Consider the following 27,496-nt stretch of genomic DNA (forward strand, 5'->3'; position numbering starts at 1 on the left):
CGCCATCCTATGGTGCATAATTTAAATAAATTTAAAATTTTAAATGCTAAAGCACGGCGTACTTTTAAACAGAACAAACGCCAATCTTGGCAAAATTATGTATCTAAAATAAATTCTCGGACACCCATGTCCAAGGTGTGGAACATGGTCCAGAAAATTAAAGGTAAAGGTACTAAATCTACAGTCCATCATCTTAAACATGGAGATCAATTACTTACTGATAAATCAGATATTGCGAATAAACTGGGTGAAACCCTTGCTAAACATTCTTCCTCTTCAAATTATGTACCAAAATTCCAGCAATATCAAAAACAAGAAGAAAAGAAAACTATTAATTTCAATTCCGATAATGGGGAAGCTTATAATGAAACGTTTTCTATTCATGAACTCAATACTGCACTTGATCAAGCTCATGACACTGCTACAGGAGCTGATAACATACATTATCAACTCCTGAAACATTTACCAGAATCCTGTCAGGAAACTCTCCTAAATATTTTTGATGGTATTTGGACATCGGGTAACTTTCCTCCTTCAAGGCGTGACGCCATAGTAGTACCAATACCTAAACCTGGACGTGATCATACCGATCCATCCAATTATCGTCCGATTTCATTAACAAGCTGTGTTTGCAAGACCATGGAACGCATGATAAATAATCGACTAGTTTGGTACTTGGAAACTAAAAACCTTATAACTGATATACAGTGTGGTTTCCGCAAAAACAGAAGTACTGTTGATCACTTAGTGCGTTTAGAATCATTTGTTAAAAATGCACTAATTAATAAACAACATGCTGTGTCTATCTTTTTTGATCTCGAAAAAGCATATGACACAACCTGGAAATATGGTATTTTAAGAGATTTACATGACTTTGGCTTGCGAGGTCGTTTACCTCAAGTTATAGCCAACTTTTTAAATGATAGACAGTTTCATGTTCGAGTGGGTTCTACCATGTCTGATCCTTACAGTCAGGATCAGGGTGTTCCACAAGGCAGTATTCTGTCTGTCACACTTTTTAGCATAAAGATAAATAGTTTATCAAAAGTTTTAAACGATTCGTTATTTGTGGATGATTTTAATATTTCTTGTCGTGGGAAAAACATGCATACTATTGAACGGCAACTGCAGTTGTGTTTAAACAAAATAAATAAATGGTGTCTTGAAAACGGCTTTAAATTTTCTAAATCCAAAACTAATTGTATACATTTTTGCAGAAAATATAAGCCACATAAAGACCCTGAACTATCTCTAGATGGCACTCCCATCAAAGTTGTAAAGGAGGCCAAGTTCTTGGGCCTAATCTTTGACTCCCACTTCACATTTCTGCCTCATATTTAGTCCCTTAAAACTAAATGCCTGAAGGCTCTTGACTTGTTGAAAGTTGTTTCCAACTCAAAGTGGGGAGGGGATCAAGCAACCCTCTTACATCTATATCGATCACTCGTGCGTTCGAAACTTGATTATGGCTCCATCGTATATGGTGGAGCCTGCGAAAGCAATCTTAAACTTCTTGACTCCGTCCACCATCAAGGCTTAAGACTTTGTCTTGGGTCTTTCAGAACGTCACCTATTGATAGTCTCTACGTTGAGGCCGATGAACCATCTCTTACTCAACGTCGTATAAAACTGTCCTTACAATATATTACTAAATTATATTCTAATGAATCTAACCCTGCCTTTAACTGTGTGTTCAATCCCCTTTATGAGGATTTGTATAACAAAAAATCTTCTCTTGTTCCACCTCTTGGGCACAGAATTAAACCATTTATTTCTTCTGCCGGTATTGAGCTGGAAGGTATATCACCTTCCCGTCTTCTTTCTTCTCCTCCTTGGCAATTGGTTAGGCCACAAGTTGACCTAACATTAACTGCATTTAAAAAATCAGAAACTAATGACTTACAATATAAACAAGAATATCATCAATTAAAACATCAATATAGCAATTACAGACCCTTATTTACAGATGGATCCAAGGACGGTGGCGCAGTGGCTTGTGCCACTGTCATTGGATCCAGAACAATATCTTCTAGATTACCCGATAATAGTTCTATTTTTACAGCTGAAGCTGAAGTTGGTTACCCAGCCACGTGGGCATTTCTGGTAACGCAATGGCCGATCTTGCTGCGAAGGCGGCACTCAACAAATCTGTGACACCACTTCTTGTTCCATACACTGATTATAAAGCTAACATTAGATCTTATATCCGTGATCTGATGCAGAAGAAGTGGGACACCCAAGTGGGTATAAATAAATTACATGAGATAAAACCTTACATTGGTTATGACGATGTCGTATTGGCCACACTAGATATACTCATTCATACCTATTGAAAGGTGAGGATCCTCCGTTTTGCATCCCTTGTGATGAGAGAACCACGGTCAAGCATATCCTGCTTGACTGTGTTGAATTCTCCATCATAAGGGACAAATATTTCAATGTAAAAACAATTAAGGACCTTTTTTACACCGTAAGTTCTCATTTAATTCTTGGCTTTTTAAAAGAAATTGATTTCATCACTGAATTTTGATTATTATATTCTGTACATAGCTGCATTTTAATTCATGGTAGTTTAGATTAGTAACTTGAATTGTTAGTGGCTGTACCCTAAAAGGGGGTTGAAGTACCGTAAAATTATTGTCCTCCTGAGAGGGTACGTAAGTCCCTACACATTTCCTGTACGTTTAAACTTCCAGTGTTTTTAATCGTAGCATATGTGTATTTTTAATATTTGGCTAGATGGGACTAAATTGCTAACAGCTGAGGGGATGATGTAACTAGGGTCCATGCAGGTAGCAAAGGTACTGTAAGTCCCCATGGCCCCTAGTATGGTGATCTACCTTCAGTTGTTGGCAATCTATAGCCGGATTTTATGTTGTATTGTCCGAATAGTGATATTAGTTTTATCTTTCCACGCCAGTTTTAATTTAAATTGTGATATTCTAGTTCTTTTACTGTCCTTCGCCGACAGATTTTATAATATACATATAATCCTTTTCTTTGTTAAATGTTCTCGTCACAATATGGCTGCAATATTGCTAAGTATTAACTCACTCACTCAAAAAACACACCACAGTCTCTTGAACGAGTTGTGCCTGTAAAACCATGGAACAAATGGTAAATAATGGATTAACCTGGTATCTTGAAACCAATAATCTTATAAGAAATATTCAACGTGGTTTCAGAACTAGTAGTATTGCTGATCAGGTTCTTTGTCAAAAATGCTATAACGACAGGCCGTATCGATATTCTTCAAACACCCAATGGCCAAGCTGGAACGCTAGCATATGAAGGCCCTTAAGATCCTACATGGGATTAAGGAAATAAGTGACTCAAGCTTTAACAGACTGAATCCCACCAATTGTCCAGCTCCCCATGCACGTGCAACTGTCAAAATTCATGAAACCCCGGGGAAAAACAGAACACTCGTATGTTCTCGTGGGTCTGTATTCCATATCACTGCTCAGTCGCTTTCCAAGTTATTATCACAATTAGATAAAGAAGGTAAATCCTTTAGAAGTGACTCTGCTTGGTTTGTGAAGAAACTCTCTGTCTCTCACCTTACTGGCACAATGGTTATCTACGACGTTGTAGATCGATTCACCAACATTCCACTTGATAAAGTCCACCTCATTCTCCGTGCCAAACGTCACTCCTGTATCAACGGGTAAATAGTCCATATTTTCAGAACCAGGGATCTATTGGGAAGCCTATTGGGGCGTACCCTGTGAATATTAAGAAGGAGAATTATACCGCCCTGACTATGACATAGTGGTATTGTTTTATACGTCGTGGCGATTTACAATTATATTTCCTAAAATGTAAGAAACGCACGTACAATCTCCAAAAACAAGCCCAGAAGATCTTCACATATACACTCAATTGGACAAACGAGAGCCGGTTCTGTAAACAAACAGACGTGTGTATTTGAGTCTCTCACAAACAATGATATTATTATAAACACTTCACATGAATCCACAGAATTTCAGAAGCCTATTAGGGCCATCCTACACTATTTATTATTCAGCATCTTGTAACATGAAACTTCAACTTGCTATCTTGAAAATTCGTACAAGTGCGTTCCTTTTCCAGCACAGTTTGTTGAATGTTCTGTACATGTCTTGGAGGAAATCGTATTTTCCCATCCGTTGTGTTGAATTATTGTGTAGAATACAGTATACCGCTACACTTGTGTCGATATTATGTTTTCGTATTTTCTGCTGTTTTGCGTTTTTATTGTATGTATTCTTTTTGGGGCCACGGCTTTGGACAGTAAAATGTGGTAATTACTGCTTGCTGATATTTCGAGGCGGTTGTATGATTGGTTGTCTGATATTTTTGTTATTGGAAAGTGTAAAGCTTTCACTGAAAGCCTATTGCTGCCACTTTTATAGCGTAAAATAATTGAAGTATTTTCTCGTTATTTCAATAATTTTCTCGTAACTTCGAGTATTTTCCCTTTATTTCAAGTATTTTTTCGTTCCATCTATTAATTTCTCGTTTCTTTGAGTATTTACTCGTTGCTTCAAGTTTCAGTCAAAACTTCACATATCCAGTATTTTCTCGTTGCTTCAACTTTCGGTCAAAAACTTGAAATTTCGAATATTTTCTCGTTACTTCAAGTTTCTTTCAAAAACTTGAACTTTCGTGTATTTACTCGTCGCTTCGATGTTATTTCTTAATTTCTAAGTTTGATGAATTTAGCATGCATATTTGAGGAGATCTGCTCTGAGCAAGATCACATCATCATAGTCACACACAGCCTACACCCTACACCCTACACCCTACACCCTACACCCTACACCCTACACCCTACACCACCCGAGTTTCAGTGGTCATAAAACAAAATTTCAGTTGCACTCTTGCAACCACGGTATCTTCCCCTAGGGCAGATTTCACAAAAGACAGATTGCTTAAAACATCACACTTTATGGTTGTTTGCATAAGGCTTAATTAAGCTGATAATAATGGCATGTGCCCAGACATGTAATGTATAAACAATACTTTTTTTAAGTCATGTAATGAATTATGATTTTTATATGAAGATCTATTGCATGAAAGATACAAAATAAAGTGCTTGAGAACGTTCTTAACTTCTCAACTCAGTTCTCTACTACTTTTCACTCTAATTACCAGTAAACTAAGAGAGATAGTAATGTGTTGTTGCTATACTCTGTAGTGACTGGTAGCGGGACAGAACAGGATTTTTATTCTTTTCTCAAAAACACAAAAGGTGAAACATAGAACATGCCAGTATATATAAATATAATTAAAATATTTACATGATATCATTTGAAAAGGCACAGTGTTTCATATATTTGGATAATTTGAGAGTGGGTGGTTGATAAATCACATTTCATGAGAAAAATACATGTACAGATAGAGGGATTCACACAGAAATATTTTGTTAAAAATGATATTCATTGTTCGACAAGTGGTGGGCATATTACTATAGTAAAACATGGAATTCGTCACATATGGCTTGACTACAAAGATTTACAAAGTCGGTTTTCTTTCAAAACATTCAGACACCGTCCTGTTTCCATTGGTAACCTATGATTTGCTGTCCTAACTTTTGTCAGTGAAATTCTACTTTGAAAGGTTAATTTAAGATCAAGTTCTGGAATAAAATGCATTTTCATACATTGTGTAATAATATCCTTGTTACTCACTGTACTCGCTATACTCTGTATTGACTCCGGATGATCTCATTAATTGTATAGGGGTGGAGAGCATGGCTGAGCTAATTAGTGTACTTATTGAGTCTATCTTGCAGCAGGTCTGTCTTTTGAGAGTGAACCGCAACTAAGAATTAACTAAGAAATGATACCATATATTAGATGAGTTGGAGGGTTTGACTGAGGTCAGTTTGGTCCAAGAAAATACCAATTTGGTATGAATATCAGCACGAATTGGTTTCCTTTCAGTCTCCGCATACAACATGTGATGGCGAGCTCTTTCTTTTATGCTAAGCAGTTTTCTTTAAAATATTAAATGAACATTTTCAATAACACTTAAAGTTTCATATGGCCAGAGGTTCGTATAACCATTTCTAAACCTAATGTTGTTTTTTTTTATCAGGGCACATACCACAATTTTCAATGGTACAGCTTAATTAAACCTTATGCAAACAACCATAAAATGTTTTGTTTTAAGCGGTCTGTCTTTTGGGAGATCGATACCGTCTTTAATTCTGGCTCATATAACCCTAAAAATATTACAACTGGGCCCATTTATCAACACTTAACAAGGTCATATCGTCTGTCAATTTTAAGCTTAGCAAATGTTTATCAGCATTTACCTCTCACTTGTATAAATTGTTACGTAAATACTTCATCATGATGACGTATTTATGTTTATCTACATTTGTTAATATTGTATATTCTTTGAGTTTTTGGCGATCTATAGCCCTTATTTATATTGTATTGTCCAAATAGTGGTATTTGTTTCATCTCTCCACACTAGTTTTAACTGTGATATTCTAGTAGTTTTACTGTCCTTTGACGACAAGTTTTTATAAATTATACATATTTCATTTCAGTATCAAAATGTTCTCGTCACGATGTGGCCGAAATATTGCCGATATGACGTTAAATATTAACTCACTCACTCACTCACATTGTATATTCTTTGCTCTTGTTGATTTATGAGAATAAAGAAGTTGAAGTATAAAGTTAAAAAAAGCGAAGATTATAACTACGTTTTGAAAAGAATTCTCGCTACTCCCGACATGGATTATGCTTCCCGGCACCCTATCTTTAGCCTTAGCGGTACTTCCCTAATTAGCTCAGAAAAATAAATTTTAGCCTTCCCGGTACGACATACTCGTATCAAGCATGAAAGATAGGTGTGCCATTTGGGGTTTAAACCCGGATATGAATCTTTTGCGGTTTCCACCCAAATGTGCCTTAGGCTGCGGGTATGGGGATGTCATCGTGTCCGGAGCAGATTTCCTCAAACTATACATGCTAGTTTCATCAAACTTGGCAAACATGTCAAGCATAGATGTGCCATTTGATGGCTATACCCTGATATGTATTTTATTTTTTGCTGTATCCATGGATGTCATCTTGCTCGGATCAGATCTCCTAAATGCATCAAACTTAGAAATTAAGAAAAAAATCGAAGCAACAAGTAAATACTCAAAGTTACGGGAAAATTATTGAAATAACGAGAAAATACTTGAAGCAACGAGGTAAATAATCGAAGCAACGAGAACTGTCTTTGAAAAAATTATTTTATGCCATGAAAATGGCAGCAATAGGTTTTCGTATTCACCTGCCTGTTTGACGTTCTATGAGGCATTTGAGAGAACTGCTATTTGTGTCGTGTTGTTTGCTGTGGTACGCTCATGTCGTGTTGTTTGCTGCGGTACGCTCATGTCGTGTTGTTTGCTGTGGTACGCTCAAGTCGTTGTCTGAATCAGTACCTTCAGAAGTGTGTTGTCATTGTTGTCGCAAATTCTGTATGTCTGGGTGCAATTGTCCTGGAGAGCTTTGTTTTAGACTTTTTCAAATTTCATGTACTGATAGTTTTTGCTTAGGCGATAGTTTTGATTCAAGCGTATACCTGTTTGCAAATGATCGACACCTTCGACGGTTTTGATTTGTCAGTTTCGTGACGGTTGGTCTCTGATAATAATTTCACGCGGGAGCAGGACAATTCCCGCCAAGGGCAATCCCCCCACCTAGGACAATTCCCACCCAGTCACACCCAGTTTTAAATGTTGACATTAAAGAAATTTGACTTTGATGAATATTTGACATTGATGTAATACTGACTTTGATATAATTGTGCACAGTCTAGTAAGAGTTGATTCCAATCAATGACGTATCCATGGAATCAGTACTTACCTTGGGAGATTGTTTTCAACTTTCACACGTGATAACGTTGAATGCGCATGAAGGTCCGAATTAGTTTGATTGATTGAGACATGTCATTGGTTCGTAGTTGCGCAGATCGATGCTTCTGCTGTTGATCACTGAATTGTCTTGTCCAGACTCGATTACTTCCAGACTTTCACCATATAGCTGGTGTCGCTCAGTCACTCACTCACCGTACTGTTGAAAGTAACATGGAGCATAAGGCTTGCTCTTTTCATGTTGTTTGACTGATTCAAAATCGCGGTCGCGTCGCGGCATGACATAACTATAGACTTTAAGGAAAGATTAATATGAGGTGCCAGGCCGGGAGATTCGGTGGTATAGTTTATTCTTCTCGAGCCCGGCGCCACGAACTCATTTTCCACTTACATATAAGTATTTAAATGAAACATTACGTGATCTAAGGGCTTATAAATTATGTGTATATATACAATCCTCAAAACAAGTTTACTAAATGCTTCCTAAACATAGTCTAAAAGGTCATGTTTTATGTGTCGTGAACTTAAGAAAAAGGTATCTTCGTCATATTTCTGTTATTAATACTTGGCTGGTACTAGGTAGGCCCTCGAGTTTTCGACACGTCTCTTTACAGTGCCACCTGGCTATAATGTCAGCCTGGATATAGTGTCAGGTTCTTGCCAGAACAAATGTCCTACCCTACCCTATAAGGTGAACTCACATTCAAGAATAGTTGCATCAAAATCATCAACACAATCCTTTACACCTCTTGTGGGAATATTCCTGCAATACCACGACGAGGACAGTTGAAATGGGCCTCACATATTGTACCAATGTGGAGAATCAAACCAGGGACTTCGGTGTGACGAGTGAACGTTTCAACCACTAGGCTACTTTTTCGTTCAGTGGTTGACAGTGATAGACATAAACGATAGACTCACAATCTATTGTATTTAGTTCATGCCGACAACTCTATTTCTGTTAACTTCCAAAACATGTAAACATTGCTGAAACATGATTTTTTCTGCTATTAAAATATTTCAACAATTATGAAGATGATGATTTGGTGAAAGCATATTCATACGTCACTATTACCAGTCGCCCACCTAATATTTCCATATGTAGTTTTTTTCTAAATACTGTTTAACAGTCGCAAACATGATCTGTTTCTTGGACAGGAAATTAAACACTTAATTTCACCTGCTACATGTCTCAAATTATATACACAAAATAAATTCAAAGTAATCTCAAATTGAAGTGAGTGAGTGACTGAGTGAGTTTAGTTTTACGCCGCACTCAGCAATATTCCAGCTATATGGCGGCGGTCTGCAAATAATCGAGTCGTGACCTCGCCTTCCACGCTCAGCAACATGAGCATCGATCTGCGCATTTGGGAACCGATGACATGTGTCAACCAAGTCAGCGATTCTGACCACCCGATCCCGTTAGTTGCCTTTTATGGCAAGAATTAGTTCCTGAAGGCCCCGAACCTTCACGGATCATCAAATTAAAGAATTCATGGAGAATTCAAACATGATTTAGGGCAGGGGATGTCTACCTGTTGTCTGAACTTGAATATATAACCATACTGACAGAAGGTTAAGGTGCGAAGCTCAAAATGAAAACACTGAAAAAAGTATGAAGGACCCCGAATATGTCAAACGAAAATGAACCAAAATGAGGTGAAATATAATCACGATATCTAAGATTAAAGTTTTTTTAGTTATAATATATTGCTTTGAAATGCGAATCTATTACCTAAATATATCGGTAAGCGAACGTAAAATCACAGAAAGCGTGCCTGCAAGATCGTTAAAGGAATCATTTACCTTTATCCGTATTGAAATCTTCAAATGAGGCAAAACAATTCTGTTAGATACGTTCTTCTAATGTCAAGATGACGATGTATATTTTTCACGATTTTCTAAACAACCAGAAAATGTCCTAACCGGTTTACGTGCATGGGATCATTTTTATATAAGTGCCTCAGGTGACCAGGCTCAGTGACGTTGTTGTTGCATGTCATTTCTCATAGCGATGCTCACGATGTCAGTCATTGGATTTCTGCCCCAGGTTTGTTCATTTACAGATCGCTGTAATTTTGTGTTAAATAGCAACAACAATCGGTTACAACAAAATATCGTTGCCTGAAAACCAGAGTGTACCAAGTCACAAAAAACTATTTTCGAGAAAATCGATCTTAAGGTTTAGTATCTTCTAAATTATTCAGTCGAAATCTTTTTATTTTTGCACGTGCATGTGGTATGTGAAACACCATCAGAAAATAGCACGTTACATGCTCAGTCTATTGAAATAAATAAGAAAATCACGAAAAATGATAGAAAGAACACTTGACCAAAGAAAATCGTGTTTTTTCCTCAAAATCAAAGTGTACTAAGTGTCAGAAACACAGATAACCTCAACTTTGTTATTATAATATTGTGTTTATTTCATTTTAAGAGGTTGTATGTTTGTCGTTTACACTTTTTTTATCTTTCATAACTACAATTTAAGAAATAAGAACTGAGTTATCATGTTGCATTTCCATGCTGAAAATCCCTTGAAAATTGGTCCTTATGACACGTGATCAGATTATGCTAGTCCATTGGTCAACTAAACACTCGAAAACTAACAGCATGTGATTTTTCACGGAGATAAAACAAAATTTGTGTTTCAATAAAACACTTTCAAAGCTAGATAGCACTGTAAAAATGTTGCTAATGAGAAAGCTTATTCTCTAAAACGTACCCCGAGCATGCTAACTCTAATTTTGTCATAAGTGGACTTTCAGGCGACGATATGTTTAAAAGGGTACTTGATTTCATCTTGTTATTGGGATGACCAAATAAACAGTGGTATGTCATGTGGATGAGTGAGTAATGTTTTACGCCTCTTTTATCAATATTCCAGCTTTATCAAAGTTGGGCTTCACACATTGCAGTGGGAATCGAACCCAGGCCTCCAGCGTGACGATCGCTATGCTATCCCAGCGCTTTGTATGTTAATATGTGAGAGGGCTAACTCTGAACTGTCCTCAATACAGCCAAAATAACCTTTCAGCGGCTCTTGTGAAAACTCTCACAGTTTGGGGTATATCAATATGTGAACTGAACAACCCACAGTTATTGTTAATTTTCAGTTTACAATACACGCAATTTCTTTCTGTTTAAAATTATTGAACATCTCAGAATTACTAAGTGTTGATCGGATCTCCGCACGGTGCAAATTCAGAAGCATTTCCTCTTCGTTAGTGTTAACAGGCCCGTAAATGCATCTTAGGATGGTTTGATGGTTGAAGCCTTTCACTTTACTATGACTGCGTGAGATTTTCACATAATGGTATTCACTGGATTGTCTGACTCAGGGAGCCACAGATTGATTTCAGATACCTGGGCTCTGGCCTATCGGCGAAATTAAAACAGACACCAAAATCAGAATACATCGTTACATATTGTCTTAGGTCTTCAGCAACCCATGCATGTAAGAGACGACTAACAGGATCGGGATCGACAGGGGCGATGATCGATGCTCATGATGTTGATCACTGGATAATCTGGTCAAGACTCGATTAATTTCAGATCGTCGCCATGCTTATCGCTGGAATGTTTCTGATTGCAGCCTTGAGCAAACAAATAAACAACATATTTAGTGATTATTTCTTGTACTAAATTCCATACTAAAACATGGCGTTACGTTTTCACATTTACACTGGGGCAGGCAGACTTCGACAGCATGACAGATTAAACATGTATCTGTGTGGGGAAAATAAATAAATCTCCCGGCAGGAGAGAGTTGTGATTAGCTGGGCTGTCAGCTCAGCTCCCTATCCAGGTCTGACAGTTCGCCACACGATGTCAGCACAGATCAATACAACATACTTAAACAAACGTATTAATACTAGATACAATCTAGCTTTTTCTCGAAACACTTACCAAAATACGGATTTCGTTTATTCCCAGTCATTACGGGTTATTGTCATATAGCGCGGCTTTGTTCCAGAGCTTGCATTCGTTATTAACCCTAGTCAACCTCAGTAGGTGTCAAGGCATTCTTTATTGGTAGTAGTTATACATAAACTATTGGCACATAGCCAGATTAATACGGCATTAAGGTACACGCTCTGACAACCCTCGCTCCACCTAACCCCCGTCTCATTGTGCATAGCCCACCATTCACGTCACAGTCCAAGGTGGGCTTTGTTTACCCCTAACCCTTTTCAGCTTACCTGTGTGGTTCTGTATGGAGCTCAGCGGTGAGGAGATAAGGTATGAGAGAATTCAAACAGTGTGTGGAGTTTAGAAGATCAGTTCACTGTTGGTAGCGTCCTGGCTGTTAATCCTTCATTGAGCGAGCCCTATTCGCCAAGCAGTGCGGAGCGAGATCGCCTTGTTCAGATTATGTCGGTTAAGAGACGGACAGTGTCGATATGGAAGGGCTGCGATAACTTGTATGACTCGCATTGGTAGACGACGCCATTTTATTTCATATGGATTTAAATGTATATACGTTGTGAAGTTTGGAGTGGAACGTTTTACCTACAAGTGACAATCTGTGACAGGATTGCGTGACCGTTATTGAAAGTGTGACACACTTAAAAAGTCGTTATGTAGACGGTGACAGCGGTGATCTAAACATATACCTGTTGACGCATCAATAACCTCTCGGATATTCCCTCGTACCCGTGTAGTCGTGAGACAAGCATGGAGACGTACCTACAACGGACTTATGGCCACAAGAAACAGACGGCGGAACAGCGGAACTTTCCTTTCTGGGACTACAGGTACTGTGTTTACGTCGTATCCTGTTCTAAACTCGTGATTGTAATGCTGCATAAAGTACATTTACTTCAGACACTTACAGAAATGAATTAATTCCAGAAACTGCAATATACTGTTGATATTGCAGTGTGCTGATATTTTCAAGTACTGTCATTTTAATTATGAATATTGGAAAATAGGGAAATATCTATATTTTCATAAATAATCATAAATTTATAATACGGGCGGTACGTAATTTGAGAGACGCAAAAGTACTATCATTTTAGAACGAGAGACGTAGAATTAATGAGAGAGATGTTCATAAACACCATGCACAATCTATTTTAAAATTCAAATGAGCGACAAAGTTTTTTTTATAAAAACAGTATAAATAGTAAAATATAAACAGTAAAAAACAGTATGAATTCGAAAATTCAATTATAACACTGTGCTATGATATGCGAGACGTCAGAATTATTCCCCCAAATGTAGTTTGCGTGGCTACCATGCAAACTTCAATATTCGCAGGTTAAGATATATCGCACGTCTAATATTAATTTCGGTGGGCCCTAACAACAGAACTATTATATATAGCTGCAAAACCACGACGTCTACACAGCGACGCTGCTTACAACGTTGTCGTTGTAATACAGGTAACGTTATCTAGCAACACCTGTAACATTGATAATTTGAAAGCAGAACGTATACTGCTCTGCTCTATTCCAGTAAGAGTAGGTGAGTGAGTTTAGTTTTACGCCGCACTCAGCAATATCCCAGCTGTATGGCGGCGATCTGTAAATAATCGAGTCTGGACCAGACAATCCAGTGATCAACAACATGAGCATCGATCTGCGCAATTGGGAACCGATGATATGTGTCAACCAAGTCAGCCAGCCTGGCCACCCGATCCCGTTAGTCGCCTCTTACGACAAGCATAGTCGCCTTTTATGGCAAGCATGGGTTGCTGAAGGCCTATTCTACCCCGGGACCTTCACGGGTCTATTCCAGTAAGATGTTGCCACGTAGGCCCCCTGGGGTCCCCTGTCGTGATATTGCTGGAATATTGCTCACAGTGGCTACAAACTCAACTCACGCACACCAATAAGAAATTTCCTAATCTATTTGTATTTCGAATAAAACTGAACCGACATGTTCAGGCCTGGGTTTCTATTTCCATATTGGCATAATATGTGTCGCCCATTTCTAGAAAAGTGAACGATCTCCAAACGCCTAGTAGTACAGTAGTCCCATGGACAAAGCGTTCGACAGACCCGTTAAGTCCCGGGTTCGATTCCAACCTCGGCATGATATGTCATTTTATATCTGTTCATTGTGGCATTGTCAGAATTTTGCGAGATGCGGCGTAAAACTATTCTCACTCAGTCACAACCACACGTGGATAAGTATAATGTATCGGGTTACTATGCATGTCCACGACCATTCGTGGTACGTGTCTATGACATGACTCTGATTGCCTTGTTACGTAAGTGCTATTTACCTGGTATCCCCAGCCACACTAGATAACATACAGTCCAACCCACTTATCTAGGACAAATCGTGACGGCTTACAACCAGCTGTTTCTTATACCATATATGGCACCACCCCGTGCTTACAAAAGTAGTGGAAACTGTTACACTCGATAATGCAAACAGGGATTATAAAGTAATTGTACCGGACGGAAACACTTGGGACAAAGAAACTCTACTTTCTACTTTTCTGTATGGTGTTTCATTTCGAACTGAAAGCAGCTCTAACTGAGCGATATTTTAACTGAGCGATATTTCACCCATAAGCAACTTTCTGGTGCTGTCAGTACTTAAAAATACGGAAGCCTAGTGATTAAAGCGTCCCTCGTCACGCCGAAGACCCGGATTCGATGTGTCAAGCCAATTTATGGCATTTCCTGCCGTGATATTACAGGAAGACTGCTGAAAAACGGCATAAAACTATACTCACTCACTCTCTCACTTTGATATACTTTGTCTTACTTTAAAATTTAAAGTTGATTACGTACAACTGCTCACGTCATATCTTTGAAAATCAATATTTTCGGTACAAAGTTACAATTCAAACATGACGAGGTCATATGGTGGCACATTAACGTCTTTCCTCAATCTTCGTTGAACACATTTCCTTTCACCCACTTAAAGATTTCTTACAAACTGTTGCGGGAATGAGAGCTGGTTAAGAAACAGACATAATCCCATTTGACAATAATTCTTTCGAATTCCAATTACATAAAAAGTTGACTCGGTAAGTGGAGCCTCTTTCCCCGTTCCCCAGTTTACACAATCGATTAATCAAGGTGCGGAAATGGACCATATGGTCGATTAAACGCATACGATCTCTTTAAGTGCAAGTTAAGATGTCGCGGTATCAATGAGCACCGGTATACATAAGGATTTCAGTTCCCCTTTGGTGTAAATGCCACGTTCCGGTGCAGATGGTGATATCTTCACCAAACAAGTCTTCATCGACTTCCAAAGAGGCATTTAGAAGCTGGTATGATGAAGAGAAGGAACCTTTTTTATGGATAGACAACTTCTTTATGGCAACGGATGCCGCGGTTCGGCGTAGATTCTACCTCCGTTATCAATCACTTGTGTTCATTTTTGCTCCTCTTAATCGAACGCTCAACGTGTATAAGTTATTAAACACACTAATTTAATGTGTATTTAGTTACACCTGGTGATGAATGTAATCTATTTCGTGCCTGACACTGATTGACAGGTAAACGTTGTACTTGATATACCTGTCACTCTTGATTAATACCAGCACGACACGTAATGAACAGGAAGCGCGTTTGCACACGTATTAATTGAAAAAAAAAACATGAAGGTGTGTGAGGCCACGGATATGTTGGTTGTCATTTATTCTGTAGACAAATTGAAAACAAAAAAAACCCATGAAGGTGTGTGGGGTCATGGATATATATGTTGGTTGTCATTAATTTTGTAGACAATCTTTTTAAAATGACCAGAAATTATTCATCATAATTATCGGGGTTCAGTGTACATCAAGTTCGTACACAAGACCACATTGTAACTGTTGGGTCATTATGTACAGAAAACAACGCCAGACTTGAATATCGACGTTTTTATTGGTTATTTCCATTTAAATTTGATGTGTGGTGTTTGTACGAGTGCGCGCGTGTATTGGGGGTGGGATGGGGGTTTGATGTTTAATAACCATCACACTGAAACGTCCATTCTTGAGTAGGTATGTGTGGGTCTGTAAACAATGCATGTGTGTCCCAATTCTCCAGGACACCGTTCGGACGAGTACTGTGCCGAGTATATGTTCCGTATAGCATTCAATGAAGTCTATATTGTCTGGGCTCCAGCTGAGGGATGTGTGTGTGTGTGTGTGTGTGTGTGTGTGTGTGTGTGTGTGTGTGTGTGTGTGTTTCTTTTATATCTTTGACGGTTGCTCTCGAGAATATTCGACTACACATATAAATAGGATCAGTATGTTATTATTCAACTAGCGGCCATCGCGATTATGTTGTGACAAGAATGAACTAAGTCAACAAGCCTGACTTGCCGGACTCGTTACTCTCCTCTCACAAATACAATATCCCGCCGGGATATTGCTGAAATATTGCTGGAATATTGCTAAAGGCAGCGTAAATCCCAATCACTCCTACGATAAACATGCGTGGAAACAAATATGCGTGACACTAAATACCGCCGCTCATGATGTCAATCACTAGATTGCATGGCCACGAGTCGACTATTTACATACCCCCTTCATAAACTCTGCTATAACTATTGTCAAATGCGACCGAAACAACAAATAGATTTCACACCTTTCATAGCGTAACTACAATGATCCTTAATGATGGTGAGTTGCATTGTTCAAGATCATAAGCATTACAAAGGTCCCTTAAAAGTAGTCAGGACTCGGCACTGAATGCAAATTTGTTTAGTCTTTAAGAAACTTGCTGATTGTGTGTAAACTCGTCTTCTTTGTATTGCCATCCAGCATTTCAAATGACAACTTGAAACGTGTTAACACTGGTGCCGAACCCAAGTCACTCACTTAAACGATGTGACTTGGTTACGCGCATCAGTAAACAAAGTCCTTTGCCGTAGACGTAGACGGGAAGTAAAGTGAGTGAGTGAGTGAGTGAGTTTGGTTTTACGCTGCTTTTAGCAATATTCCATAATACCAATGCAGGAGACACCACGCATGGGCTTTACACTTTGCACCCATGTGAGGAATCAAACCCGGGTCCTCGGCGTGACGAGCGAACAGGAAATAGACACCAAGGAGCTTTGCCTTTTAGAGAGATCTTGTTAGTCAAGAAAGGAAGCTACTCTCAGCTTTTTAAACCTTATCTGTTGTACATGTGTATAGGGGCTGGTGGTTAAAGCGTCCGCCCGTCACGCCGAAGATCCGTGTTCGATACCGTCACATGGGTGGAGACAATTTCTGGTGTCACCGCGGTGACATTGCCGGGATATAGCTAAAAGCGGTATAAAACCACTCATGTGAAATAAAACTCTTGGCAGATTTATTTTGAATTTAAATGTCGTGCTATCAACTCTGAAAGCCACAGATTCCGACAACATGTTTTCTGCTGCCTGTTCGTCATATCAAATTTCCGTGATCACAATTTTACCCGAGAACTCCCAAAACCAGTGTCATTTCATGAAATTCATCGTGAAACAATATCATCGAGTCAGGAAGTTGAAGGTCAGGTGGAGATCTGCTTTGAAGTTCTGCCATGCATAATTCATGTCAAGCATCTAATATTCTCAGATTTCCTTATGTAAAGAGCTGTACTTCAAATCAGGATATCGGTACTTCCCTGTCTCGAGATCTTGCGTATTCGTCAACCGATCCCGGAATACCGATCGCTTGGCCAGGATGCTTGTCGACCAATTGTTTATTTTACCTGAAATACTTTTGATTTTATCCTTCAAGGCGAACTCGGTTTATTGAAGATTGAGCTCTATTCCTAGGGCAGGTCAATCGCTGAAATTATTTGGCAATAGTCGCCAACTGCTAATCGTCTGTCTGAAGTCGAGCCAAATAAAGGACCGATACCAATTTTATTCAGTGGACAGAGACGCTTAGGCGATCGGTTTTGATGCCCGGTTACAACTGAGGTAAATCTACCCAAGGTAAAGAGGTTTGTTATGAACCGCAGCGTCTCAAGGTTACTAGGGATTGTCATGGGTCATTCTTTGGCAAGACACTGGTCAGTAGCGATAAACGACTTTACGTTAAGCAGCCCTCACCCTTTAATCTCCTATTTCAACCCTCCCTGTTTTATTATCAGCACCAAATTACGGTTATGAGTAGGGTAATGAAATAGACATGACGAACGATGAAAGTTAATCAAATCATCAAATGTCAATGTAAGTCGACCATTGGCCCTTTCCCTAGAATATTTCTCTTTCAACCCACATTTTTTAATCATCGTTATATTATCAAACTCAAATTACGTTTATTAATACTGTAATGAACGAAGAAAGTAAATTCACGATTCAAATGTCAAGCAAATTTACATTTGAAATAAAATGTTCTAAAATCATATACAAGTTCATGGTATTTGTTTAAAACTTGAAAAGGACAAGAAACTACGAATGTAAGATGTAAGATGCAATATTGGATATTAAAACAAACTACTGTACGATATTATATATCTTCAGACGTTTCAAAGATATGAATATAATCAAAGCAGTGTTCTAATGCAGTGCTATTTGTCACTTGTACATTTCCGTAAACCCTGTAATTCCGTAATTTCCTAACCCTGACTTCCGAAATAAACCATACTGCATAAGTAAGGTTAACTTAAAAACACAATACCTTTCCTCAAATACCTTCTGTAATTATGTTGTTCGCATATTACATCTGTTCAAGATCGTGAAATTACAACATTTTCACTTTTAGCTACACCACTCAATCTTTCATGGGCATCCACGTCAAACCATATCAATTTCAACGCACAATAGCCAAAACCAATAATGACAACCCCGTCAATCATTATTTCGTTTACTCACGCCCCAGCACGTGCGCTCATGACCCTGCACGAGCCACCTGCTTGAGCTCCACGTGGACCAGCTGACGTATACCCGTAACGTTACAAGACGAATACAATAGTGGGTTGAAAGCTATACATTATAGATCGCGGATAATAGCACGCTGTTCACCCCCTTTACCACGAAGACTGCGATCTTTGTGGTTGTACAATTTCCTAAACACGGCTTGTCTGTTCACCGAGTATGTTCAACACATGGCGCTTTTGAGCAACAGGTCTATTTGCGGAGGCAATTCAAATGAATTGAATCGTTATTCTCAACAAGCATTACCCGTGTTTTTATCACATCTTTGCAAACCTTTTCAAACATGTGTTATCACATCATCGTACAGTTTCATCAAACAGCAAAATGCTTGACATCCCGGCGAGTTTTCCCGCCACAAGATGTACGGGCAGCATTTATCAGCCATTTGTGGTTCAGAATCGTCAGATATGAAGTTCGGTGATGGAGGAACGTTGCGAGAGGAAGATAGGCTATCACAAAACTTTAATCCAACCTAGTTTAGTATCTAAAGAGCTTGAGATAATGTCAAAACTGTTACAAGACAATGTGTTGACTTCTCAGGCGGTGGTTGAAGGTTATCGTTCAAATACCAACCGTATCATGCAAATACCAACCGTATCGTTCGACTGTGAGGGATAGCAACACACTTGAGGCGCAAGATACGGAGAAGCTCTTGAGCTGTTGAACACAAATTAGCACTTAAGTGTGTTCGATAGCACGTCTCCGTCGAGGAGTAATATGCAGCAAGGACGCTTGACATCTCTACGACAGCAGGACAACGTACATGTGTCTAATCCATCGCAAAATCGTCGACACGTCCTTCACACTGATTCCCAGTTATTCAGCCTCTAATGCTAAGCTCAGGTCTTATTGGCAACTGAAACATCGTTGATCTGATGTAATCTTGCTAAATACTTCTTAAAGAGTGAGGGAAGGATTGACAAAGGGAAGGAAGAATGTTTGCGTATGGCATGGGATGTAGTCCATTGCGAAGATTCGCCAGAACATCGAGAATCATTTTAGGCGATTTCGGTGTTTGTCAAACTCCACGCAGACATATTATTGAAGCACTGTGAAGGAGTTCGGTGGTGGGTGGTAATCCCTTCGGGGACTACTGCTGTGGCCTTGAATCGTGTGTGCACGTTTTGCATGCTGTTGGTCGATTTTCGTGTTTTATGACCTTGGTGTGATTTAAGTCTTTTTGTATTCCTAAGTTTTATCTCTCGTTTGAAACTGACGCCCCTGTGGTCTTCTTGAGAGATCTTTATGCTAGTGAAGGGAAAGGCAGTGGATTGGGTGGCCCATGGCTGGTGATGACTTTGATGATAGTGAGTGAGTGTGGTTTTACGCCGCTTATTAGCAATGTCCCAGCAATACCACGGCGGAGGACACCAGAAATAGGCTACACACATTGTGTGTGGGGAATCGAACCCGGGTCCTTGGCGTGACGCGCGAACGCTTTAACCAGTAAGCAGCCACACCGCCCTCACTGTGTGGACAGGGGGTAATCTTGTACCCGACGGTGTGGATCGTTGTTCGCACTATCAATCACTGGATTATCCGGATGATATTATTTATTTATGGGGTGGTCAGGCTGGCATGTCATCAGTTTCCAATTGCGCCGATCATACTGTTGATCACTTTATTGTCTAGTCCAGACTCAGTTATGTACAGACCGCTGCCATATAGCTGGAATATTGCTAGGTGCGGCCTAAAACTAAACTCATTCACTATTTGACTCTACCCTGACACAATCAGAGCTGTCTCAACACTGTTACATCCGCCATACAGCTGGAATATTGCTGAGTGCGGCGTAAAAGCAAGCTCACTCAATAACAATGATATATAAATCACAGCAAACCATCAGTACATGCACCCATGCTGTTGTGCCATCATCACCGTCAATCATCATCATCATCATCATCATCATCATCATCATCATCACCACCACCAAAAACAGCAACAAAAACAAAAACAACATGGGTACAATGTGTGAAGAACATTTCTGGTGTTCCCTGTTATGATATTGCTGGAATATTGCTAAAAGCGGCGTTTCTCCTAACCCCTCCGTTCCACAACATCACAACACAACACAGTTTACTGGAGTACGCTTGCTCAGTGAGCAACATGATGGAAGACTATTGAAAGTTCGAACTTACACAATCTAGAGCAAATTGTGCATCAATTCCACATGATAAGTGCGACTTCATCACATGTCCTATTGGTTTTGAATTTTAATTAGTTATAGAAGCCCGCCATTCCACCGTGTAGGTGACGGTTAAAAAAGAAGCTATGTCCTTTGTTTCCAACAAACGCTAATACACATTTAACCATCCCAAAATGAGATCAAACATTCGTGATCACTGGTACCACTGCGACACCGAATACCTCTCCTTTCTCCCACACAACCCCCCACCCCTACCCCCGCGATGACCACCCACCTCCATGTTGACACACCACGTTCTACCCAGTCACTACCCTTCAGTCACCTTTGTTCAACACTCGTTGTCTCACCCTGGTGACACGAGGTCAGTAAAAGTCTGCCTTAACAATATTTACACAAACTTTATAAACATTCTTGCTCCATTTGCAAAGTCCATTGATAATCCACTCAGAAGGAATTCAGTTCCGGTGGGCAAAGTGTTTATGATCAATGTCGACCTCGCTCTGGCCAGTCTGGTCAATCCACCTGGTCAGCCAAGGGCGGCCATGTCGCTATTGAGACGACTATAGGAAGGCTATGTTTGCTCATAACTGGAATGTTATATATAGGTGTACTGCAAGCCTGTGTATATATCCCTGTGTGTTTTCTAGGCCTATGTTTATATCACTGTTGACTTCCCAGTCAGTCCCTTGTGATCATGTGTACCCACAGCTTGAGGCAGAATATGGACAATGCCATATGTGAGATTTTGCCATACAGAGTGTTTGACATACACAGTTTGACAGAGATGTTTGAAACGCCCCCGACGCTGTAGGTGTGACAATGTCTTATCTCCGTGTATACTGGTATATATTTATGCATGAAGAATTCCAAAAATGGGCACACCGTTTGTCCTTTTTTCTGGACTTGTGACAAGTTTAGAAAGTGTAAGTAAACATTCATGAAATAATGGAGGCGGCTGTGCCTTGTGGTTAAAGCGTTCGTTCGTCACGCCGAACACTCGGGTTCGCTTCCCCGCGTGATATAACTGGGGTTTCCTTCCGTGACATTGCTGGAATATTTCTAAAAGCTGCAAAAAATTCTAAACTCACTCACTCACTCGTGGAATAGTGTTGTACCGACGAATAAACCTTTTGACAAAGAATCTTTGAAAGTCTTGCCTGAATTGCCATCTTCAGGTATATTTCACGGGGACGGACGTTTATGTTCACACTTGTAACACCGCCATAACATCTTGTTTATAATACGGAATAGATGAATCTTCAACAGAGGTTGAAACTGAACATTTAACTGCAGCCACAGATTTAGAAACAATGTTACAGCTATTCAGTTATGCTAGATCCGCAAGAAGCATATTGTTTCGTCATAAACATTCTGCTAAAGTTTTGCATCTCAATTCTGGAACAGGATCCGATACTTCAATTTCAGACATGTTCCAGACTCAGTTTATCAGCGAAAGTTTTACAGATAGCATAGCTCTGCACTGAAAATACTTTGTTTATCTAAGAATTTATATGTAATAATTACGCCATCTTGTCATTAATCACGGCAATCTTTCTCATGAGCGTTCGTCGAGTGTAATGCTCCCTGCCCTCTTAAGTACAGTTATACTGTACAGATTTATTTACGCAGCTACGAACTCAAATACGACATCAGTGCCATAAACATAACAGCTCCACTTCAAAATATATTTATTTCATAATCGCATTTTGTGGGTTAAATCACCAGTCGTTTATTTTTAAGCATATATTCACCTTATGCAAAACAGATTCGCACAATGTCCATTTAGTTCTATTGACATTTTTTTAATCTAAGACACAGTTCTGTTAAATAAGGCATCAACCGGTCTCACAGTCAACCTTAGACCTCATTATTACCTTAAATGGGATTAATCGTACCAGCAGTCTCTGACGTTTTGCCTTGAAATTGGGCAATTAAATTCAATAAAGCGCCACGCCTGACTGACCAGGTTGAGGGTCAAGTGTTCTAATGTTATCGTCACGACGAGGCGACATGTTGAACACGATGTCCCTCAGGGTGCGTCAGGTCTCAGGCGCACAGCGTGACGCTGCAAGGAGGTTGAACGTGTGTTGAAATGCCCATTAAGCCAATGATATGGTTTAAATGTTTGAACATTACAAACTGCGAACATGGCTGGTGATGGGATACGGTCATGCATATGGCGATAGTCATTATGATCGTATCGTTATCTCACGCATTGCTGAGGGGGATTGGTTTAACAATGAGAGTATGCAAACTGGATTGTTATCTACGAAAGGAGAATTTGGCAATCGATGTTGAAGTCCTTGTTCATTGGTCAGTCGACATAACGCAAACGTCAGTGTACAGCGTCAATGTCCTCACTGCGTCTTTGTAATTGAATATATGATAAAGCGGGCATTGTAGGCGTCGCAGATTTTAAGTTGTGGCTGTTCTGTGCACATTATACAATTAAAATTCAATCCGAATTTGTTCAGTTTATATCTCATTGAAAATAAAACTGTTTATTAGAAACCGCCCATAGATATTCATAAAATAGGGGTAGGACACCGCTCAGACCCTCGATCCGTATCTTCCCTCGGAGTATCTGCTTTAATTAAAAACGTGGGTTAATCAGTATCAAACTTCAATTGGAGAATTTCCACGTCTGGGTTCAGACTGAAAAATAATCGGAAGATCTTTTTTTATCAAACCGTACACGCCGACAAGTCAAAAGACACGTCTTGACGATATCTACATAACAACGACCGACTGTTGTTCTTACATTATATTAAGGAGAGCTGACTTCCACTTGCTGGATATCCTGTTATCAGTGACAGGTATTACACCGTACTTTCCGACGTTATTACTTACCGTATATACTGTAACAACAGCAGGCTGGTAAAAGGCGATTAACGAGTGAGTGAGTTAAGTTTTACACCCGCACTCACCAATATTCTAGCTACATGGCGGCAGTCTGTAAATAATCGATTGTGGACAAGACAATCCAGTGATCAACAGCAGGAGCATGGACTTGTTAATTGGAACACGATGGTGTGTCAACAAAGGCGACAAACGAGATCGGTAAATCTTTGATCATGATATCAATCACTGGGTTTTATAATCCACCGGGATATAAATGAAAAAACAAAGTGATTGCGTCGTAGCACAACAAACAGAATGAACAAATCGACCAGTTTATACAGAAACGCAATGCCCCGAATATGGCAGTTATTACATTTGATATGCTTTACATTTTCATGTTTGAACTGGAAACTGAAAAACCCACGAATCCCATTCTTTGACCTTTCCAATAACTCGCAAAACTTGCCCGAAGCTCAAACAACAGCTTGCGAAAATTGCAAAGCCGCAACGTTTGTACATGCGCAGTAAGACTACAATGAGTTTAAATCCGCCTTCAAAGGGTGGTAAATCCGCGCTGTTTACCTGTGTTTTTACAATCCTTTTCGTACCAGTGTGCCAAATGTCACACCTTTGTGTCACGTTCTAGCCCAAGTGGTCATTACTTGGTGAAGGAGCAGTCAAGAGTAAAAAGTGAAAAAATCAAGAACCAACTCATTCTTTTAGTGTTTAAACATACCCAGCTTTGTTGACATGCGCAAAGAGATTCCCAAGCGAATCCTACTTTGAGTGATGATACATTTGGTGGTGAGTCAGAGCTTACGAGTTCAGTTGCTGTTAAGTGAACTCTTCTTATTTAATTTAGGTGAGGTGAGGTGAATGTGCTGCACTCAAGATTATAAAATTGAAATAATGTGCGTGTATGTACGTGCGTGAGCGTACAACACTATTTGATAGAAACGAGACTAATGCCGATATTCCAGTGCTAGACCACTGAGATACCAAGCCACCTTTTATAATGGATCCTTATCTAAGACCTAATGAAATCTTATCATTGTTTGGTCCCTTCAATTCGAAACCCTGATTGTGACGCAGTTCATTATAATAGCAACTATCCTATGGAATCCCAGAAGGGACATAGTCATTTTGTCGCGCCACGTTCATTGTGCAACATTATAGCGCATTTTGAAGGTTTTGTACACATCTCATGTGAAGCGACAATGCGACAACGCTGCATAGTTTGATTTAAAGTTGGGTTGGGTGAATAAGAAAAATATTCAAACAATGCAACAAATGGCTACAATATCGCATTGTTCAGTTAACTTTGCTATTTTTTGTGAGAGCGATACCGAGACAATCGTATCCTGGCTGCGTAGATTTGGTGCTCATGATATTGTTCACTGGATAATCTGGTCGATTATTTTCAGACCGATGTCATAGACCACACATACCCGAACCCCAGATATCCGGAAACCTCGCCTTCCGGACAGTTTTCATAAAAAGAATTCCAACGCATATGTTATAAAAATCACGCTCAAGATGGATATGTCGTTTCCGCTTCCGGCAGTGTATGAAATAGCGTCTGCCCGGTGGCCCGCTGCTTGCTAGTTACATGGCGGGCTTACAAGTTCATGTTACAGCCGGTAATGTGCACCTAGGGTATATATTTGACCATGTCAATGACTACGGGAAATATTTCAGAAATAATTTACAATTGTGGTAACTACACAATGTCTGTATAGTTCATGATCAATCAAACTGTAACTTCCACAGATCAATCAACCCACTCATCTAACGCTACATGTAACTGGTCAAGAGAATGGATAATGTCGTTCCTTTCTGATAGCAGTGACATTAATCGAGTTAACAGTGACCCCCAAGTCATGGTTTTATTAGATTTCCTTTTCCACATGTTTAAGTTTACCTCACTACCAGTAATTCATTAATTACTTTCGTTTAACACAATATCTCAATTTCCTATATTTTATACAGGTCTGGTTACATGTTAACTGAGCCGGCAACATTTTTTAGTTATCAGCCCTGTGGGCTTCCTGGTAAATTTTGCAAACCTGCCGGTTAAATCAGCTCATGATTAACTCACTTGCGATATGCAGCTTACTATTCAGATACATAATATGCATCAACAACTTCTCATCAGTTACCTCCCTTACCCAAAATTTTATCGTGTCATTGTTAGAATCAGTGAAGTCAGGGCTATTGTCAGGGCGTGACTGAAACAGGTGTTTATGTTGGTCTATACCTGTAATGAATTCTGTGTCTACTGTCTACTTGTGGTGAGTCAGGCTGTGCCTAGTATTTGTTTGCATTTCTCGTGTGAACACTAGTGATGTGATCTCGCCAAACATCCAAACAAACACGGTTGTAATTCACATTGAATCATAAAACACCGCTAATCAATACTCATTATCTTGAAATGGGCCATATAGTTTACATAGTCAAGTTAATATTACCTTGATAGACGAAGGTGGTTGTTACAAATGAACCGTGTTTTTCCTCATCAAGTTTTCGGGTTTCAGTTCAAGTCCGCATGATCTAGTTTTAAAGAGGTAATGTTAAATTATGCGTGAGCACCAGCTCATCTTGCACTGAATCGTTTTACAATTGATGAATCACGGATAAGGGGCGTTTGTCTGTTTTGGATAAAAGACATTTCTTTGGCGCTTTCATTTTCAACCTCAGTTGTTTTTTTATGATCTTCACATTTAGACAGATATGAGAATATTTTCTCCCTATTTGATTCTTAGATCCACAAAAAGCAATTATGTGAAAATATTTGAGAGGCGAGCGTTAATGTATGCAGATAGCTCTACCAAAGGCACCTTCGTGAATATTACGTATGAACGATATGTATTGGTTCTAAAGTGAAAGAAAGATTCCATGACTAAGGGGGCGGATAGATAGCCGGTAGGTTAAAGCGTTCGCTTTTCTCACAGAAGACACAGGTTTGCTTCCCAACATGTTTAAAATATGGGAAACCTTGCAGTTGTGATTTTTCTAAAAGCGGCATAAAATGACATATCTGACGATTTTTCATGGAGGTGTATTTTGCTTCTCTGTTGGTTGCATTTCATCGTATCCCAGTTGGGTAGGTCAATGGTTATGATGTCAGTCACCTGATTGTCTGGTCCAGATGCTTGTCGATCGCCGTCTTAAAGCAACAACAAGCAAACAAAATGTTAGAATATTTACAACCTGGCTGGGAGAAAGGGTAATGATACAGAGGATAAGGGGATGCTAAGAGTAAGATCACAACAGCCTAGATGTTGCTCACTATGTCACACAAGGTTTATACCTAGATTCATATAAATCATACAATTATGCGCATCGCAAAGAGTATGTGAAATTCGGGCAATACAGTGCATTAGCTCTGTCCCCACACAGTTCTGTCTCGTTCAAATTAATGCCAGTGGCATCCCATTAGACATCTACGGTGGTCGGAACTCCAGTCTCTTAACGTAGATTTACGACAGTTTTAGCGATACGGTGATCGTAACTCAAGTATCTTAGTACAGACTCACGACTGTCACAGCACTAAGGTGATCGTAACTCAAGTATCTTAGTACAGACTCACGACTGTCACAGCACTAAGGTGATCGTAACTCAAGTATCTTAGTACAGACTCACGACTGTCGCAGCACTAAGGTGATCGTAACTCAAGTATCTTAGTACAGACTCACGACTGTCACAGCACTAAGGTGATCGTAACTCAAGTATCTTAGTACAGACTCACGACTGTCACAGCACTAAGGTGATCGTAACTCAAGTATCTTAGTACAGACTCACGACTGTCACAGCACTAAGGTGATCGTAACTCAAGT

General features: G+C 39.5%; 1 protein-coding gene across 1 annotated transcript in view; it reads left to right on the forward strand.

Annotated features, from left to right (window-relative positions):
- The first annotated feature begins 12,184 nt into the window (after nucleotides 1–12,184).
- LOC137282650 (protein FAM124A-like) overlaps nucleotides 12,185–27,496 on the forward strand; it is a 48,937-nt gene continuing 33,625 nt past the window's right edge. The window contains exon 1 of the mRNA XM_067814437.1: nucleotides 12,185–12,621. Within this exon, the coding sequence (XP_067670538.1) occupies nucleotides 12,542–12,621 (80 nt within the window). The 5' untranslated portion in view covers nucleotides 12,185–12,541. The remainder of the gene's footprint in view (nucleotides 12,622–27,496) is intronic.

Source organism: Haliotis asinina, chromosome 4, assembly GCF_037392515.1.
Source record: "Haliotis asinina isolate JCU_RB_2024 chromosome 4, JCU_Hal_asi_v2, whole genome shotgun sequence".
Classification (NCBI taxonomy): domain Eukaryota; kingdom Metazoa; phylum Mollusca; class Gastropoda; order Lepetellida; family Haliotidae; genus Haliotis; species Haliotis asinina.